Genomic DNA, 19,595 nt, shown 5'->3' on the forward strand with positions numbered 1-19,595 from the left:
TTATATGTGAACAAGAATAATTATTGTGCAATTATTTACTTGATTTATTATGAATTGCATAATGATTTAATTGATTTTTTATATTAATTTAACATGATCGAATGTCAGGTTTTCTGAAAAGGTCTAATTAATTATTTACGCGTAAGTTATATTACGATTTTCATAAATTTGTTCTCTTACTTTTTATAGCCGTACGAACGTATGTATGTTCGAAGGGTATACTAAATTTGCCTTACCGTTTGTAATGCTAAAAAATAATGGTCGGAGATATAGAGTGTATGGTCAAGTGTATGGTTTTGATTATAGTCGAATTTTGAGTCAATTTAGCTTTGTCTGTCCGTCTGTCAGTTCCAACGATAACTAAAAAACTAATCGAGCTAAGTTCACCAAATTTTCACAAATGATTTATTACAATAAATGACAGAACCCTATTTAAATTGGATATGATCGGGGTACTGGCTTGGGTAGCTGCCATACAACTTCAAAATTTATTTGGCTGTATCTCAGAAACTATAAAAGTTGTGATATTGAAATGTCACGCAAACGAATATATTAGTAGGGCCAATGTGTTTGATAAAAGTCGTTGAAATTGCTTGGCTCTTTCTGGTAGCAGCCATACAAATTCAATAGTATCGTCATATCTTCGAAAACATTAAAAATACTGTACTGAAATTTTTATAAATTGATATGGTAATACGACAACTTGAAGTCATAGTCTGTCTCATAGTTAGCTATGCCATTTTATTCACACGTAGGATAATAAATTCGTACGGGTATCACAGAGCTGATACGGTCAACTCTATTTTTTCTCGTTTTTACTATTTATTTTATGTACACAGTTGAAAAATGCTTCTTAGCGCCTTATTTAGCACAAATTTAAAAAAAAAAATTTAAAAAAAAAATTTGGACCTCTTGAACTGCTTTGCATAATGTATGTACATATATTTGTATGAGTGTGTTTTAATTATCACAATTGAAATGTGGAACGTGTTGCAGAGTCAATGGTTAAATGCATCACCCAAATTAAAAAAATTTAAATTTAATTCACAAACAAAAACAAAAAATCAATAACATTCATGATAATATGAAAATTGTTTTAGAAAGTAAAAAAAATTTTAACTTAAATTTTATATTTTTGACACTTATTTGCCTGTTAATGAGTTGTGTTTGACTTAATATGGGAGATCAAGTGCTTGTAACATCTTGATTTGCAGAGCTGCAAATTCAAAGACCAATAAGATAAGGAGGAATTTACATTTTCATCAAAAATCAAATTTCCTATCATATGAGCGTAAGGTACCATCAGATTTTCAGAAATAATTACTAAATATTAATATTATAAATATATTTTTCATATTTATTACTACTATAAGCTTTTATACGAGTACCATTTATTCTTGTATAAGTAACAAGATTGACTAATTTTACATTCAATTATATTATCAATTAATTGATACGGTTCGTCATTTAATTTACTTTCTTTCAATGTATAAGTACTAATATGAGTATATACGGCTTCTTCTACGTCTTACTTTAAAAGCGAAAACATCTCACCTTGTACATCATGTTCTTTGAAAGTCATATTATGAAATAATCAATTTGCTATGCGATAATTAAAATTTTGCTTTTCTTTTATTGAAATTTGTTACACGTTTTTTTTTTATTGTTTTATATTTCGAGTCTAAAATTAACAAAATGTCAAAAGTGTTGACTTTAGAAGACAAAGTTAAAAAAAAAAATTGATTTTTTTAGAGTGGTGCCAGTGAGTTTAAAAAAAAAAATCTGTCAAATTTAAGTAAGGGGTGGGCAGCGGAACTAAATAAATGTAAAAAAAAAAATTTTCCATTTTTTTTTTTTAATTATTGGGGAAAATTTTCTAAAAATAAAATTCATTTTTCAAAATTACCTGTGAATTTTGATTTTTTTTTTTTTCAAAATTTTAATTACAATAGAAGAAAATCATGACTTTGCATTTTTAAAGGGTTTTTTTTTCGTTTATAGTTGCTTATAGTTTTGCTAGAACTTCAAATAACCATAGTTTTTTTTTTTCATTTTATCGTTGTGTATTTGAACAGATGCTTTCTATATAGTAAATTTACTTTTTATAATAATTTGTTTAAAACTTATTGTTGTATTTTTATTTTTTTTTTGTTTGTCATAAAATTTACTACGATAATTCACTGTGCCACGCCATACATCCGTTAATTTTCGCGATTAATTAAATGTTGTTCAATCAACCTTAAATACTTTATATTTAGAAAAAAATAGGAAAAAATGAAAAACAAATATTGTTATTTATTTTATCTGAGTATGCGTGATGTGATAGAAGAGAATGTAAAAGTAATTTTTTTAAACAAAGTTAAATAAGAAAAAAATTAAATTAAATAGACTACTGATATTGACGAATAGCATGCGCTTAAAAAATACTTTACTGGGTTATTTTCAATAAATTAAATTCATTGTAATGATTTTACAAATTATTTAATTTGTAAAAGTAGAAAAAATTGGTAATTGAAATCAATAAAACAAGCACAATTAAAATTGTTATATTCTGATATAATTTTGCATAAATTTAGGAGACTATTCAGAAAATAATTTTGGAAAAATTTGGAATAAATTTAATTGCTAGTTAATTAAATCAGGAGGTAATAATGGTATATTTTTTGGTACGAGAACAATCACTGTAATATTCTGTAGAGAGTTGACCCTGTCAGAAACTATAAAGGGAATAATATATTTGTTCTCGCGAAATTTCTATGTTATACCTTCAATAATTACTAAAACAATGCCAAATAACTTTTGAAGTTGTATGATATAGCTATCGAAAGCGCTTTTGATATCTCAACAGCTTTTGTCAAAAATAGTAGCCACGTAACCAGATTTGTTTGTGCAACTTATTTTTACCTTGGGTAGTTTCAAAGATATGACCAAATAACTATTGAAATTGTACGGCAGATACAACAAGAAGTCGAGAAATTTCAACAATTTTTATCTTACATAAGAATTTAAAAAATATATTTGTTTGTTCTCTTGAAATTTCATATTATAATTTGGATAATTTCTAAAAATATAGCCAAATAACTTTTAAAGCTGTAAGGCAGTTAAACGAACTAAATACGTTCGTACGGGTAAAATAACAAAAGATCGAATTGAAATAACGATTGATTAAACGAGCCAATTTTTAACAGCCTGACATTTGTTTACAGTGTGCATTGATGGAAGATTCTGCGTTTTCAGAATTGCAAATGACAATTACAAACAAAATTTTCAAATTTTTTTTGATTCGGACACTCAGTTTGTTAAAAAATTGATTTTTTACGAGTTGCAAGAGATTTAAAGAAGAGATATGCTAAACTTTAGCACTCAAGGCAAAAATTGTTTATATAAATAAAAATTTAACATAAAAATTTAATTTTTGTTTTGAAATAATTGCAGAATAACCCATGATCGTCCATAGTACAATACACAAAGCTATCCATATTATTTAATCTTCACTACATTTTATTTTTTTTCTCATAGATACAAAATATTTGCTTGAACTTTAATTATAGTTTAAATATAAAATTATAGTTAATTATTTGCTGTTTTAATTATTGTTATATATAGAAAAATAATTGCATTACTGCTTACATTGCAGTTTCCATATATAATTATAAATTTTTTTTTGTGCTTAGGTATATGTTCATGTATATGAAGGATAAATGAAAAGATCAAATGAATTTATTTTTATGTAATTTATAACGATAAATTAAATGATTAAAGATTATGTAATAATTTTCAACAATTTGTGCTTCTTTACGGTTTAGAATTAATGCGTTTTGTAATTAATTGAGTTTTAAAAATATAAAATTACCGGAAATCATATATAAGTTATTTTCATTTATGTATGTCATCGATAAAAAAGTAATTACTATTTTTTTTTTTTGAAATTTTTAATAACGTGTGAATTAAAGTTGATTAAAGTTGCTATTTTGGTTCTTTCTTGTTAGAATTTTGTATTGCATCAATCTACAATTATTCATATACTGTGAGCATTACGTAGGCTGTTTGTTTAATTACAATACTTAAAGTTGTATGATGTAAGGAAAATTGCATTGAATAAATTTATGATCTCTGTCCATCTTACGTAGTTCAGAGATTTAAAACTTTTAATTTTAAATTAAATTTTCCATTTTAAGAAAATAAAACCATTTAATAAAATTATCTCAAAAAATCTACTTCGATGTGCATATGTACATATATTGTACATATCTGCAACTGTTTTAGAAACATAGAAACGAGGGTATTAACTATCAGAACTAACCTACATATTTAAAAGTTCTAACAACTGTTTACAATTTTCCCGGATGAAAATAATTTAATTTTATAATTAAAAATATCGTTAATTTTACTGATTATTAATTAGATCATTAATTAAGTTTGTACCCTTAAAATTAAATTGGGAATAATCTCTAATCATAAAAAATAATGAAAAACGAAAACAAATCTCCTTTAAAAAGACGCAAAAAAATTTTTACTCATTAAATAAATTTTTATGTTGAATTTTTATTTAAAAAACAAAAAACACAAAACAATAACATTTAATTAAAAAATAAGTACACAAATTTTAAGATATACAGTGGAAAATATATCAGGTATACGTCTTTGCCGGCTTCGAACTTAAAAAATCATATGAATGAATCAATAGTTTTAATCTTACATTCACATTATGTTGTTGCTTTTATGAAAATATTAGGATTTTATGCTTAATTAATGAATTAATGATTGTCCCGATTTTATTTCAACAAAAATTTGGGTTAATCCTGGATCGCATTCCACTAAAATTTTTAAATGCAATGCGCGCTTTACATTACAAGTTTGCTGGGCAGAAATAAAATGACTTAACTGTTTTTCATATTCCGATTTTTGTGACATTTTCAATTTTCGGTATTTTAGTACTGCAGAAAAATTTTAATTGCCTAAAATCTTACACTATTTTTGAGAAAATTAATTAACTAAATTTAATTTAAATTTATTTAAAATATAGATTTAAGTCCTTCATATTCTAAACTCGTTAAAATTTATTTAAATTTGCCTGTTTAAGTTCTAGAATTTTTTTATGATTTTTATTGTATAAAGGGTAATATTTGCTGTTAATTGCGTCTAGAAATATTTTATAAATCAATCATCTATGGTATTGTAATTCTTAAATGAAATTTACTGGTATTGTTTTGATATAAAAAATATCTGAATCACTGTATATTCTCTTTGCATATATGTATATGATTACTTTGTAATAACAACAATTTAAAAGCAAAAAAAATTATAATAATTACATATATCAATATTATGATGAACTCAGATGTGTATTTAAGCTTAAAAATGTTATATGAATATTTTAGTTGTATATAACATTACATATATATATTATAATTGTTAGGTATGTTAAATTGTAAACATTATGCTAAAATATATATATATATATATTCGTGAACTTGAACTGCAAAAATATGAGAAAGTTGAATGTTAACGATTGTTTTATATTGTTATAGTTAAATAGTAGCTTATCATGCACATAAACGTTGTGGTTTGTTTATATAGCAAATTATATCATATACATATGTATATTATACACAAATGTACATACATACATGTAGTAGTTTTTTATGCTTTTTATGCTTTAATGAATTTAGCAGTAAAAATACATAAAAATTTTATTTGAACAAATTAATTTTTAATTTTTTAATTGCTATAACAAATTCTTGCACTTTTGGTCATATATACATTGTGTTTTTCAGAATTTACGTAATATTACCAATATTTTAAATGTTACACCATTCTTAAACTATGCTTTTTAATTCAAAATTAAATAAAAATAAAATAATTTTTTATATAACTTCTTTTTTGAAATGCTGGCTTACTTTGTCAACTTAAGAAATTCTTTTCACCAGGGTTAAATCAGAATTTTGGTAAAAAGATTAAATAGAGATTTAGAATTGGAACATTATTCATTGATGCTTCGATTTTCGATTTGCAAAATTGCATATATATGCACTTATCATGACAGGATGTTTTAAAAAAAATCGGTAATTTCAGATTAAATTTTTCACTTAATACTTGACCACTGTATAAATGAAGAATACAAAATATGTTAAATATCCTTTATAGTTAGCAAAACATTTATTCCCAAATGCATAGTAATGAATAACTGTGAAAAAGTTTTTTAGTAAGTAAATATACAATGGATAATAAACCAAGTAAACCATTTAGCCGGCGTCAAAAATTCCAAAATTATGAATGAATTAATAGTTTTCAATACTAAGACTGTGTATCAGAGACTCTTAAGATACATTATGCATTTAAAAATACCTTCGCAGATGTAGTCATTTGCTATGTATTTTGAGGGATTAAAATATATATGCCATTTTCCATATAGAGAGAAAAAAAATTGTTAATGAAATTTGTATTATTAATAATAATTGAAAAAAAAAAATTAAATTTGAATCGGAAAAATTTTGAAATACTTTCTTCTTTAATTTAACATCAATTTTTTTAATAAGTTGCATGAGTATATGAAGTTGTACCAGCAAATAATTAAAAAGAAATTAACATTAAAAAATTTTAAAATTTTCATTTAAACTGCACCCTCATAACTAAAGTAATTAAAAGAAATACCTTTAAAATATTTGAACAATTTAAGTTGCATTTAATTTAAATTTGGATCAAGAATTTTACTTTGGTTTTACTAAGAATAGGTTTTTTTATAAATATAAGCACGGTAATGATATTTAACTGCATGCAAAATTTTAACCTGCATTCCAAAAGCGTAAAAATATTAATATGGCTATCAATTTTAACTAAATTACTTATTTTTATTATTTTTAAAACCGAAATATTATTACTTAAATTTATATATATATTTACGGAGAGAGATTGTTGTCAGATTTTGTCTTAAAGGCAAATATGCTACCAAACCGATATAACTATGCTATTAAACCGATAAAAGTGTTTTATTTATATGGGCCGGTCAGTTTTTTTGCACATATGAAAAACAAATTATTTTAAAAATAAGCCTACAATAATTGACGCGTTTTAAGCGTTTTTATACTCTACATACTAGTTCTTTTTTGTGCCAAATGAATTCAATTTTAGGAATTGAAATAAAACATTCGGAACGGGATTCTTGTGCCATTCTGGATAATTTGTAAGCGAATCTTTGAAAATTTTGATTCTTACTCGTATATATTACAGTCTGTAGTAGGTGGGCTCGTGTTGGACATTTAAATGATATAATTTTTCACATATACTTGTAACCAGCTTAAATTTTTAATAACAATTGTGAAAAATGAAAAAATCGAAATTTTTGCATATTTTTATTTATAACAATATCTAGGGCTGACTTTTGAAAGACTCTATACAAATATCTATAAAATTTTTGTTAAACGAAAAGTGTATGTATGTTTGCACTTATAAATATTTTTTGCATGCTGTGAATTAAGAATATTTTGTGAATGAATAAATCTAAAAACCAAAAAAAAAATATATTGCAAGGACACAAATAAAATAGGGCATGTTTAAATCATTATGCCGCAGTGCTACTCGTTACTATTATTGATCTATAAATGGTTAACCTTCAGTGTGTTACCATTCACAAGTATGAGTACTAATATTTTATAAAAATTTATATAAAAATTTTATGCAAAATTTGAACTAAATCTATAAATATTTTACATTTTTGACTTTTCAACTACATTTTTTTTATTAAGGTTAAAATAAAAATGAAAAATTTTTTAGTTCAGTCAGTTTTAAATTTCTTCTTTATACTAGTATAACTTCATTATACTCCAAAACTTATTTAACAAAAATAATTTTCAGTTTTATCTTAAAATAAAATTGCAAAAAAAAATTTCATTTTAATGATCTAATTTAAGATAAATCATAAAAAGTTTGCTATCACAATTTTTATTATATATATATATGTATTGAAAATTTTTATATACAGGGTGTGTTATCGATAAGTGTAACACCATCAAATATCTTGTAACACCATTTCACGAAACATTTACTTTACGTATGCTATACAGGATATGTTCGCTATAAATACTCGTAAAAGTTAATCTTAATACAACAAAAATTTTAATAGTGGAATATACAGAAATTTAAGAGTTGTCATGATTAATTTATTTTATTTTAATGTTATTGTTCATTTTTGCGAATTTGGATTGTTACAATTTCGTTCAAGTTGCATGTAAGTTGCAGTTATTAATTTCAAGATTCAAAATTACAGTCGCAAATTGTATAATATGGTTCTAATATAGTGTGGACCATAATATCGTCGGTTAGAAAGCAGAAGGCACAAAGTGCATTTTTTGAGAATTTGAATTACCCACAATGAGTTAAGTCAAAAAAACATAATCTTTCTTGTGGAAAAAATCATATAAATCTAGATTACAGTTTAAAAACTATAGACGCCGATCTAATTGCATTAATTGATTAGCTTTACGATATTTTTTCAAGTTGAATTTAGCCAAAACACAGTTTTCGGATTTAGTGCTTTCTGCTTCTTGGCCGACGATATAACCATATCATTTATGACAACTTCTTTGCAAATTATTTTCGATAATATTACTAACTAACCTAGAAGTTAAATTAAATCTAAACTATCGAATACTATAATAAAATGAGATTGTGTTGAGTTTACGATACATTAAAGAAATATTTAACTATGTAGGTTTACTTGAGATAGTAAAAAAATTTATTACTATTTTTTTATATTTACCTGTTAAATTCTCACTTTTAATATCTATAATATGAAAAATAGAGGTAGTGCCTGACAGCGAATGATTTAAACGCTGAAATATTAAATATTTTTTATTATTAAAACTTTTTATTAAAAATTTAATTCAATTTACAATTTTTTAATAAATGTTTTTTTATTATAAAGGTTTGTTTTTTTGAAAGTTGATAAAGTAGCTTTATTATTATGCCATGTTTAAAATAATGCTGAAATTGCACAAAATTTTCTATCCCATATTTTTCAATTTTTCAAAATTTTTAATTTTGCATTTTATCTGCATGCACATTAAGTATATAAAATTTGAATTTAAATAAATTTTCTGGTATATAGAAAGGTTGCAATTTCCATCACCAATTTCCCATATTCGGTATTTATTCATAAAATATTATAAGTGATACGTCTGTGTTTAATTGGCCAATGATAATTTTATTTAATTTTCAAAATTTATTTTAAATTTTTTTATTGCCTATTTGTGTAATTTAACAATATAACCATAAATTATTACATATAAATATCCTATATGTTCGAAAAAATTCAAATAATTTTAATCAAATTTTTGATAAGCTAAAAATAAATTTCTATATTTTTAATTACTAAAATAATTTTTTTTTTTTATAAATTCCAATCAAAATATGATGCTAAAGATTTGTTGTTGTATATACGTACAAACATATATATTTATGTATATATACATACATTGTGTATAATATTATATAGGTTATCTACTGTTCATTCACATTTTAATTGCTCTAGTCAAAAATTTTAATTAAATTTGTATATAAAAAGATTTATAAGTGAAATGTTGATGTCTAAATAAATTCTTTACAATATTATAAATTAAAATCTTTTCATAAAATATATATATAAAATATATATATAAAATATATATATATATATACATACATACATACATACATAAGTAATAACTATACTTAAACAATAATTTATTAATATGCAAATGAAGATTTGAAGAAATAATAATAATTTCTTCTTTTTCGAAATTTTGTTATTCCGGCATGATGCTATACTCATAACAATGGCGTGTTAAATTAAACACTTAAACACATTATTTAATATTTTGTTAAAAAAATATTTACCGCCTATAATCATATATAATTTATTTATATATTACATTTTAAATTCATATATTTATTTTTATTACACATACTTATATTCGAAAAAAAAAAATATATTAAACAAAACTCTCTTTATATTATGATGATGATGATGATGCTAATAGTCACGCGAAAATATTTGTAATTCACTTAAAATGCACTTCAGATAACAAGTTTCAACTGTTATTGTTGTTATTATTTTGTATTGTTGTTGTTAATGAGTTATAACCAGGTAATTTCGTAAATTTACACTCAGTTTATAACACGGTAAAATTTATTTTCCACATTTACTAATACATAATGTGCAAACATATGTGGTATTCTTCAAAAGGCAAATGTGCTAAGGTTCTTTGCAATTTTTAAAGGTTCAGCATAACGGCTTATGATCAATATAAGTAGCTAATATTTTAAGTACATAATTTTTGTAATAAATATATATGACTAACATTCTTTAATTCGAATAATAAATTATTATATCATATGCTAATTGAAGCCAAAAATATGATTCAACTAAAATATTGTTAAAATTGTTCATTATTTATAGTAAATTAAATTAAATTAAAATAATTTTTGAAATTCTTGAGGCAATTCGAGTGGTTTAGTTATTTGAAAGAAATTCAGAATTAATTTTTGGTAATTTAGTAATTTAATTGAGAGAAAAATTACAAAAGAGAGAAGATAATTTACTTTTCTAAGCTAGCCACTCATGAAAAATTTGTCGAAATTGTTACTGTGCTTAAATTTAAAAGTAAAATACTTACTCGTAGTTATTTTAAAGTAAAAAAATTTAAAGTAAAATCTTACATGTATACTATACGCATATATAGGAAAATTTTAACATAATGTTGACGGAGAAACTTTTGCAATATTTTCAGTATTTTACAACTAAAACAACAATCTAATAAGTAAAAGAATTGTAATATTAAATCCCCAATGTTAAGATAATTATACATAATCTATTACTTAATTTTTAGGACTTGTTACATTTTTATAAATAAAGTTTATATAAAAAATTTTTGAATAGGAGAAAAATTAAAGTTTTTTTCAAAGTGATTTAGAAAAGAAGCTAAATGTGACTAATTATGAAAAAAGTGGACCGTGGAGCTAGAATGATCTTAAACTATAAAAATTGGCCACGTTTGGCTAACAGTAATATTGTATTGAAAAATAACCGTTAAGAATATTAAAAATATTAATGCCTGAAGTTCTAATGAATGTCTGCACATAAAATTCTGTAGAGATATGAAAACTGTTGCCTGCATTTTCTTTTATTTTGAAATTTTAATTGAATTTTCATTTTTTATTTTAGGTTTGATTTGCAGACGTCATGAAACAAGTCCTTACCATTGTACCGGTGTATATATTTTACGTGAAAACCTCTTAAGATACCCTAGAGTTGACAAAACTCGAACTTAATTAAATTTAAAAAAAAAAACAAAAACTTTTCGTTTTTTTCCTTTGTTTCTCTTTTACAATTTATTTTCGTGCAACTTTTAACAAAAATGTCAATAATAATAATGAATAGAAAATTTTCACATTCATTAATTTTAATATGATTAAATGCTTTTCAAACCACAATTTGAATTTTTTTTCTGTGGTAGATTTTTTTATATATACATACATATATGTACTTAGCTTAGCTTGACTTTCGACTTCTAATAATATTTCATTGTACATCAAATTAAAACAAAAATAGAAAAAAAGAAGAAGAAATACATAAAAAAAAGCTTCAAAATTTTAATATTTACAAGTTGAGCGCTCACATATTGGAATCACAATGCATGTTAAAATTTTTAATGATGCATGTAAGTAATTATAGTATAATATATATATGTAAATGTGTATATAAAAATATATTGAAATCATTACCATAAAATGACCACTTAAAAGCAGCTTAAAATATTATGATGTAATATGATTACTCTTTATAATATCGTAAAAAAATTTAAAATATTTACTTGTATATGAATGAACAATTCTATGTATGTACGTGTGTAAGGCAATGCATATACTATTAAAATAAGTGTATAATATTTTAAATAAGAAAAATAAAAATATTTTTTTTTTTTCATATATTTTAAATAAAAATTTAAATTTTATTTATGAGATGCGTTACCGGCCGGTCATACTATAATATAAAAGTGATTTTAATTGGCATTTAAGTGTATTTTGTATATAAGATTATGAATATTAATAGGAAATTGAATTTATTGAATTAAGTGTATATATTTACGATGTGATATTAAGTAATAATAACAATAACAATAATAATTATAATAAATATTTATAATTGACTATTTTGATTATGTTAAAGATACTTGTATATTAAAAGTAATTGGAATTTAAATGAATTCTAGATTAATGATGAAAATAAATTTATTGTTAATTGAATATTACTTATGTACATTATATTGTTAGCTATGTAATAGCTTAGCATATACAAAATATATATACATACATTTAATAGCCCACAAGATCTTTGAGGCGCTTTATTTCATACTTGTTTTGTAGAATGCAACTGTAAACTTTTTGATGGGAATCGCGCAAAACTTCACTATCAGATAATGTTGCTAGTATGGCTATTATGCACTGTTACAATATTGCAAATTGTTGACATTTCTTTTAGTGTTAATAAAATCAACTATTTTTGAATGCCAAAACTTTATATGAGGGGTTCAGAAGCAGGGTGGCGTAAGCCACAATGTGGGTTATGCCACTTTGCTTTTGAAAAATCAGAAAATTTTTACAAAAGCAAAAGTACTTTTGTGAGAAATAAATAGGAAAAAAGCTATTTCGAAACTAGAAAATCATATTACTGATTTTAGAAGATGTACATAACCGATTGCAGCAAAAAAAAATTTTTTTTTTATTTGTGGCTTACACCACTCTGCTTCTGAGACTCTCATATTAGATTTATAACGCTATTGAAAAATATAGAATTATACTAACAGAATTATAGTGGTACCACAGTATAATGTTGAGGAAAAATTTTATATGAAAAATTTTTAAGAAAAGGAAAACATTAACAAAAGTGTCGAAATAATTCGGTACAAAATCGTTTATAGTTTTTCATTGTATAGTTTGATTTTTTTAAACAAATTTATTTTTCAAATATTTTTAAAATAATAAAGTCTATAAGTACCCTCAATTCTACAAAAATGCCTCTTACGAATAAATTTTTGAATTTTATTTTATTTTTTTGCATTAGCAAACACGTTTTTGTTTCATGTGTCACAAAAGTGTGTAATCGATTGTACTATCACCAGTTGTAATCGATAATGAAATTGCAAAGCTTTGAAAAATTATATTTAATGTTTGTATGAATCTTTGAATGCTCTGTGTATTGCAATTGCATCTGACAATATCGATAAAATATTTTAAATAAATAACTAATGTAAAATAAAAGTATTTTAGAACACTTACAATCTTTATAATCACAAAATCTATTCACAATAACATCCCTTGCGAGTGACAACACCACAGCTTCATTCGATTGTACTATACATTTATGATATTACGTGAGTACATATGTATATGAATTTACAAATATAAATTACATTAGAAAAAATATGAACATATCTATATGAGTAGCATGTTTTATATAGGCACACAAAATAATGTCAACATTATTAGTTCGTTTAACTATAATTACAAAATTAAATATTTTGTTATTAAACACGATATTTAGTCATCAATTCTTACGTGCTTATTGAGATTCCTATAAAGTTTTTCTATAGTATATGATTCATTTCTAGTAACAAAAAAAAAAATCTGATGTGGTCAACACATAACTGATCGCAATATATATCGTCTAGTTAAGTGAAAGTGTTACAGAAGTTTATGAATATGGAGTTCTTTAAAATTTTGAGGACGCTAGTAAACTTTTAATTAATATTCCACAAAAAATGTAAATTTGGCTTTTAGAAAAGTTCGACATTTAGTTTCGGTAACAACCACAATTCAAATATTAAATTTCAAGAAATTTCATCGATTAGTTCCGTAGATATGGGTAAAAATGTAAAATCGGTTCATGGTTCGGTGTCCGAGATCTGATACTTCCAATAAATATATAGGTTCATTATTTGTAACATTCCGAGTTTAAAAATTAAAATTTAATAGTATACAATCGAATGAAGCTGAAATAGTTTGATTACATAATTCCCTTTGAATGCGCAAAAATGTAAAATCGGCAATCCGTGACGTAGCCAAAATAAATTCACATATAATATTTTATCAAAATCGGCTCAGCCGAACCTGAGATACGCGTGTATACGCAGACTGATAGAAAGACAGATCGATAGACAGACAGACCGGCATCTTTATTAAAATAATTTGGAGAAACGCGTTCTCACCGAAAACTGGACATCCGAAATTTGATGCCATTACATCACTTTCCTTATTGTATGCGATGAGGTTGGTAAAAAAAAAAAACACATTTGAATGTTATGATGATGTTGAGCAATAACTTTGAAAAATTTTTTAAAAACTTAATTTTGTTTTTCTCCTTACTACAAAAAATTATTTTTTCGGAAAAACGATTTCAATAATAATTGAAAAACAAACAATTTACAATAATCGTTGATTTTTATTTATTTTTAACACTTTAAAAAGTTTCTTTTGGGTTCACTCAATTAATCATGAGTAAGTGTTTTCACTTTGTTTTTGTAATACGCTTAAAGTGTTTGGAGAACTTAAGAAAAACTCTTTGTTAAAAATGTTATTTGAGAATTTATTAATGTGATGATTGTGTCACAAGATTTTTGATATATAGTGATGTTGTTGAAGGAATGAAAGTGAGGATGAAACATAAATAATACATACAATATAAAGTTTTTGGTTTGTACAAATTCTCACGCTTTGCAGATTACGAAAGTGCAAGTGATTGTAAGCACTTTTTTTATACAGTTATCTGAGGCAATATAACTTTTAACATCATAAGAAGGAATATTCCACTTTTAATTTCCGTATCCATTTATTTTTTTTTCTAAAGAGACGAAATCAAACTCATTTTGTAGATTTCTCAGTTTAAAAGTTTATTTCACAGTTTGAAGTAATCAATTTTTGGAAATTATCTGGATTAATTTGACAATTTTTTATAGAAGATGCAATCAGAAACTAGCATGTATTCAATAATTTTTGAAAATTATGTTATACTTAGCACTTTTTAATTTTAATCTGTTTGTCCTTTCATCTATATAGGTTCTTCCTGTTCATTTGTCTTGTTCCATATACCATATTTATGTGGTATTGTTAATAAATTTACAATAACAATTATAAGATATCTAAGCTTAAAATGAAATTGATCTTTACTATATGTTAGCGAAAAAATGTAACTCTAACACTACTTTTGCTAAAGCAATTAAAAGAATAAGATACAATCAGCAATTGGGAACGATCTTCTTTAACAATGAATAAATCTAAAAAGAATCATTACCGAACTGGTATAGCAAAGCAATTTTATCTAGATTGCAATAAAAAATGTTCATGCATTAAGTGGATTTGTATTTAATTAGAGAATTTTATGTAAAAGTGATGTTTTCATAATTTATTTTGGCAAAAGAATTGAGAACAATAAAGTAGAAGAGATTAAAGATAATCCCGTGCTAATCTCTGCAATTAATGATTTCATGATTTATGTTTCTTTTTTCCTTTTTTTTTGTTTGATTTGTTGAAAATGTTTTGCGAAAACATTTTCTGTAATAAATTACAAAATACAACATATGCTCTAGAAAAAAAACTAGATATTTTCAGAATTTTTATTTTAATTTAAAGCAGAATTTTAAAATTTAATTTTGTGTTCTTTTCTTGTTAATTATAGGATCCACAATGTGAAATTGTCACATTTGAAACGATTCAAACGTATAAAGGACATAAACCGGATCGTACAGTTATAACTAAAGAGAGACGTGATTTTAATTCAACATCAGATGTAAGAAAATCACCTAGTGTAGTACGTTTAATGAGACGTAGTGTAACACCACATAGTGAAGGTTTATCATTGGCGGTTTCAACAAATGATGTTAGTTTTCATGAACGTCGTTCAGTTTCATTTAGCGGTAGTAGTAAAATTAATGGTACACAATTAAGTTTAAGACAAAAATCACCATCGCCAGCAAAACGCTCTAGTGGTTTCGGTGAATTTGAAATTGAATGCCTTAAAGCTCATAATGAATTTCGTAGTAAACATGGTTGCCCTCCATTAAAATTAAATTCACGTTTATGTAAATTTGCTGAAGAATGGGCTAAAAATTTAGCAAGTCGTGCTAATCCAACACATCGTAGCAATTCACCATATGGTGAAAATATATTTTGTACATGGAGTTCATCACCAAATGGAATATTTGTTGATGGTAGAGAGCCAGTTGAACATTGGTAATAATAATATTATTAAATTAAATTTTAATATTAATATACACATATTTTTTGTTTTTGAAAAAAGGTATGCAGAAGCTGATCTTCATCCATATGGTAGAGAACCGACTACATTAAGAACTGGTCATTTTACACAAGTTATTTGGAAAGATAGCCGTGAACTAGGTGTTGGACAAGCAAGAAGTAAATCAAATCAAATTGTTGTTGTATGTAATTATGATCCGCCGGGAAATTTTATTGGAAGTTTTACTGAGAATGTTCCTCCAATTGGTGGTTTTCCAATAGCACCAAAAATTGTTATCGATAAAGTACCTGATTCAACTGATACATCATTATCATCAAGTGGTTATAGCGATGAGATGAGCGATTTTGCTCTTAGAATTTTAAAATTTCATAATATGTATAGAAGAAAACATTCAGTGCCAGAACTAAAGTAAAAATATAATTAAATTTTAAAAACAAAATTTCATTTTTGTAAATAAAATCTAAAATTTTCATTTTTTTTTTTTAGATTAAGCATTGATTTATGCAATTTATCACAAGATTGGGCAGAACAATTAGCTAAAGAAGATCGTTTCGCTTATCGACCGAATTGTGATTATGGTGAAAATATTTATTGTTTATGGTCATCAGATCGTAATGCAAAAGCAAATCCTAAAGATGTTTGTAGATCATGGTATGAAGAAAATCGTGATCATAATTATTTAGTTGAACCAAAAGGAATATTTAAAGCTGGCCATTTTACACAAATGATATGGAAATCAACAAAAGAATTAGGTGTTGGTTTAGCCAAAACACGAAAAGGAAAAGTTCTAGTTGTATGCAATTATGATCCAAGAGGAAATATTGTTGGTGATTTTTTAGCAAATGTTCCAAGACCTCATTAAATACTAAATTTTTAAAGAGTAAAAAAAAAAAGATTGATAGAAATGCCTAATACGAATAAGTGTTGAAAAAAAAAAAAAAATAATGAAAATTTTGCCAGTTAAATTTTATAGAAAAGAAATTTAAAATCGAATCGAGTTTTTAGAAATAATATAATGAAAATATTTTCAAAATTAATATTTCATTTTAGGTCATAATTAAAAGAAATTAATTGTAGTTTAAATTAAAACAGAAAAAAAAAATTATAAATATATTAAAAATTAAAATTCTAAATTGAACTGATTGACGATGACAGGATGATGTTAGTTGGAATGCTTTTTTTTTTTTTTTAAATATTATTAAACTTTTGGAAATGTTAATTTTAGGGGAGGCTGCAAATATTTTTTTTTTGTTATATTTTATAATATAAATTTGTTTTTAAATTATTTTAATTGAAGAATAAAATTGTTTACTTATTTTTTTTTTGTTATTTTTATGTTTTTAATAAGATTCACATCATCTTATTTATCAAATCATATTATTTTATATTTATATATAAATATGTACATATTTGTAAACAATTCTAGTCCTTTAAGGATATATATGTAATTTAAATACATATTTCGTGTATATTTATATTTTGTAATGATAATAATTAGAATTTAAGAAAAATATTTCTTCTTTTTTTCTTGTTTTTTAATTTTTTTATTTTATAAGTTTTGATTTAAGATAATAATTGAATCATAATGATAATAATGAAGAGCTCAATGTTAGAAAATTATACTATTTTCATAAATACAAGTTATTTACTAATGAAAAAAAATTTAAATTAAAAGTTAACTACTAAAAAATGGGGGACTATTGAAAAGAATAAGATTTAAGAATTATTTTTAACAGAATTGTTATTCTAAAAAGTAAAAGCTAACAATATTTTAGTTAATTACTAAATAATAGAATTTTAAAATAACAAAATGCTTGTTTGAAACTATAAATAAATATTCAGTTCTTTTTATTTGCGATTTGATTTTTTGTTGAAATATAATTGATAAATTTGATACAACAAAACAAGGTATAAACGACCCTCGAGTTGTAATATTTCTCCAATTAAATCGATTACATTTTGAAATATTTTAACAATTTTTTTAATATTTTATTAATTTTATTATATGTATTTGTGCATTCTAAAATATTTGGCTTAGAACTTTATTGAAATGAGTAGAATTATTTAAATTATTAAGAAAAACAAAATGAAGTGAAAATGTCAGGAAAACATTCCGTCCGTGTTGACTGATATAAATTAGAATAAAATATAAAAAATTGGTTTCTTATTGCTTAAAAATAATTTACTTTTGAAGTAGAAAATAGAAAAATAAAATGTATTTTAATTTTGTACGATTAGTAGTTTTTTTTCAGAATTAGATTTATAATTAAATTTTTGAATTTTTATATATACAAATAGAAGAAATTTAGATAAATTTTTATCAACTCAAGTATGTGTAAAGGGAATCTCAGTTTTTATGTTATTTTGGAATACAATTTTAATTTTCTTAAATTTATTACTTTAGTAAACATCATTATCATATTTTATTCAAGAATAGTCATTTAAAGAATTACAAAACTAAATTTGTTTCATTTACATTCCTTCGAAATTTGTATTATCAATAAAAATTTGAAACTCATTTCATTGTTCAATTGTATTTTAAAAAAAACTTAAGAAATTTCCGTAATAAATAATAATTGCGAGAAAAGAAATTTTTTTTTATAAAGAATTTCCAAAATTACAAATTATTTATAAACCTTTTGAAATAATTTGTTCATATGTATTTAAAATTTATTTTCGAAATAGATGGGTTTAAAACCCGTTTTTTTTAAATAAATCATATATTTGTTAGCTTTTACTTTTATAAAACAAAAAAAAAATTGATGTTCTTTCAATTTTAAATGCCCAAAAAATTTATAATAAAATTAATTTTTCAAAATAAAAAGAAATAAAATAAAATGCTTCTAATTTAATTTGATAGGAAAATGTGAATTTTTAAAAGCATTCAAAAGACATTTTGATTATAACTATTGCAAAAAAATTTGAAAAAAAAGCATTGTTTTTTTTAGACTAGTTTTAATTTAAAGCGCTAACTAATTACAAAACGCACAAATCATATTTTTAATTCAATATAACTATTTAGTATATAAAATTTATATTTAAAATAAACATATTTGAAACTATTTGTATTCTAAATACCAAAAATAAAAATTATAAAATAATTAATTTATAAATTGCATACATATTTTGAAAAATTATTTGAAATTTAATTAAATTTTACGAAATAAAAATTTCTTTTGCATATTTTTTATTCTAATTTTCATAATTAAATATTATTGTATACTTTGGAATAGTAAATAAATATGTATTTAGTATAAGAAATCGTTAATAGCTAATACATATATGCAATATTTATGATTAATTTTGA

General features: G+C 23.6%; 1 protein-coding gene across 2 annotated transcripts in view; it reads left to right on the plus strand.

Annotated features, from left to right (window-relative positions):
• LOC129610924 (uncharacterized) overlaps positions 1–17,725 on the plus strand; it is a 121,452-nt gene extending 103,727 nt beyond the window's left edge. The window contains exons 3-5 of one of the 2 annotated variants that reach the window (XM_055523746.1): positions 15,710–16,263; positions 16,331–16,696; positions 16,775–17,724. In XM_055523746.1, coding sequence (XP_055379721.1) covers positions 15,710–16,263; positions 16,331–16,696; positions 16,775–17,150 — 1,296 coding nt within the window. In that variant the 3' untranslated portion in view covers positions 17,151–17,724. Of the gene's footprint in view, positions 1–15,709; positions 16,264–16,330; positions 16,697–16,774 lie in introns of both variants that reach the window. The other variant, XM_055523747.1, reaches the window with a different exon arrangement.
• The last annotated feature ends 1,870 nt before the right edge of the window (positions 17,726–19,595 follow it).

Source organism: Condylostylus longicornis, unplaced genomic scaffold, assembly GCF_029603195.1.
Source record: "Condylostylus longicornis isolate FDR11 unplaced genomic scaffold, ASM2960319v2 ptg000048l, whole genome shotgun sequence".
Classification (NCBI taxonomy): domain Eukaryota; kingdom Metazoa; phylum Arthropoda; class Insecta; order Diptera; family Dolichopodidae; genus Condylostylus; species Condylostylus longicornis.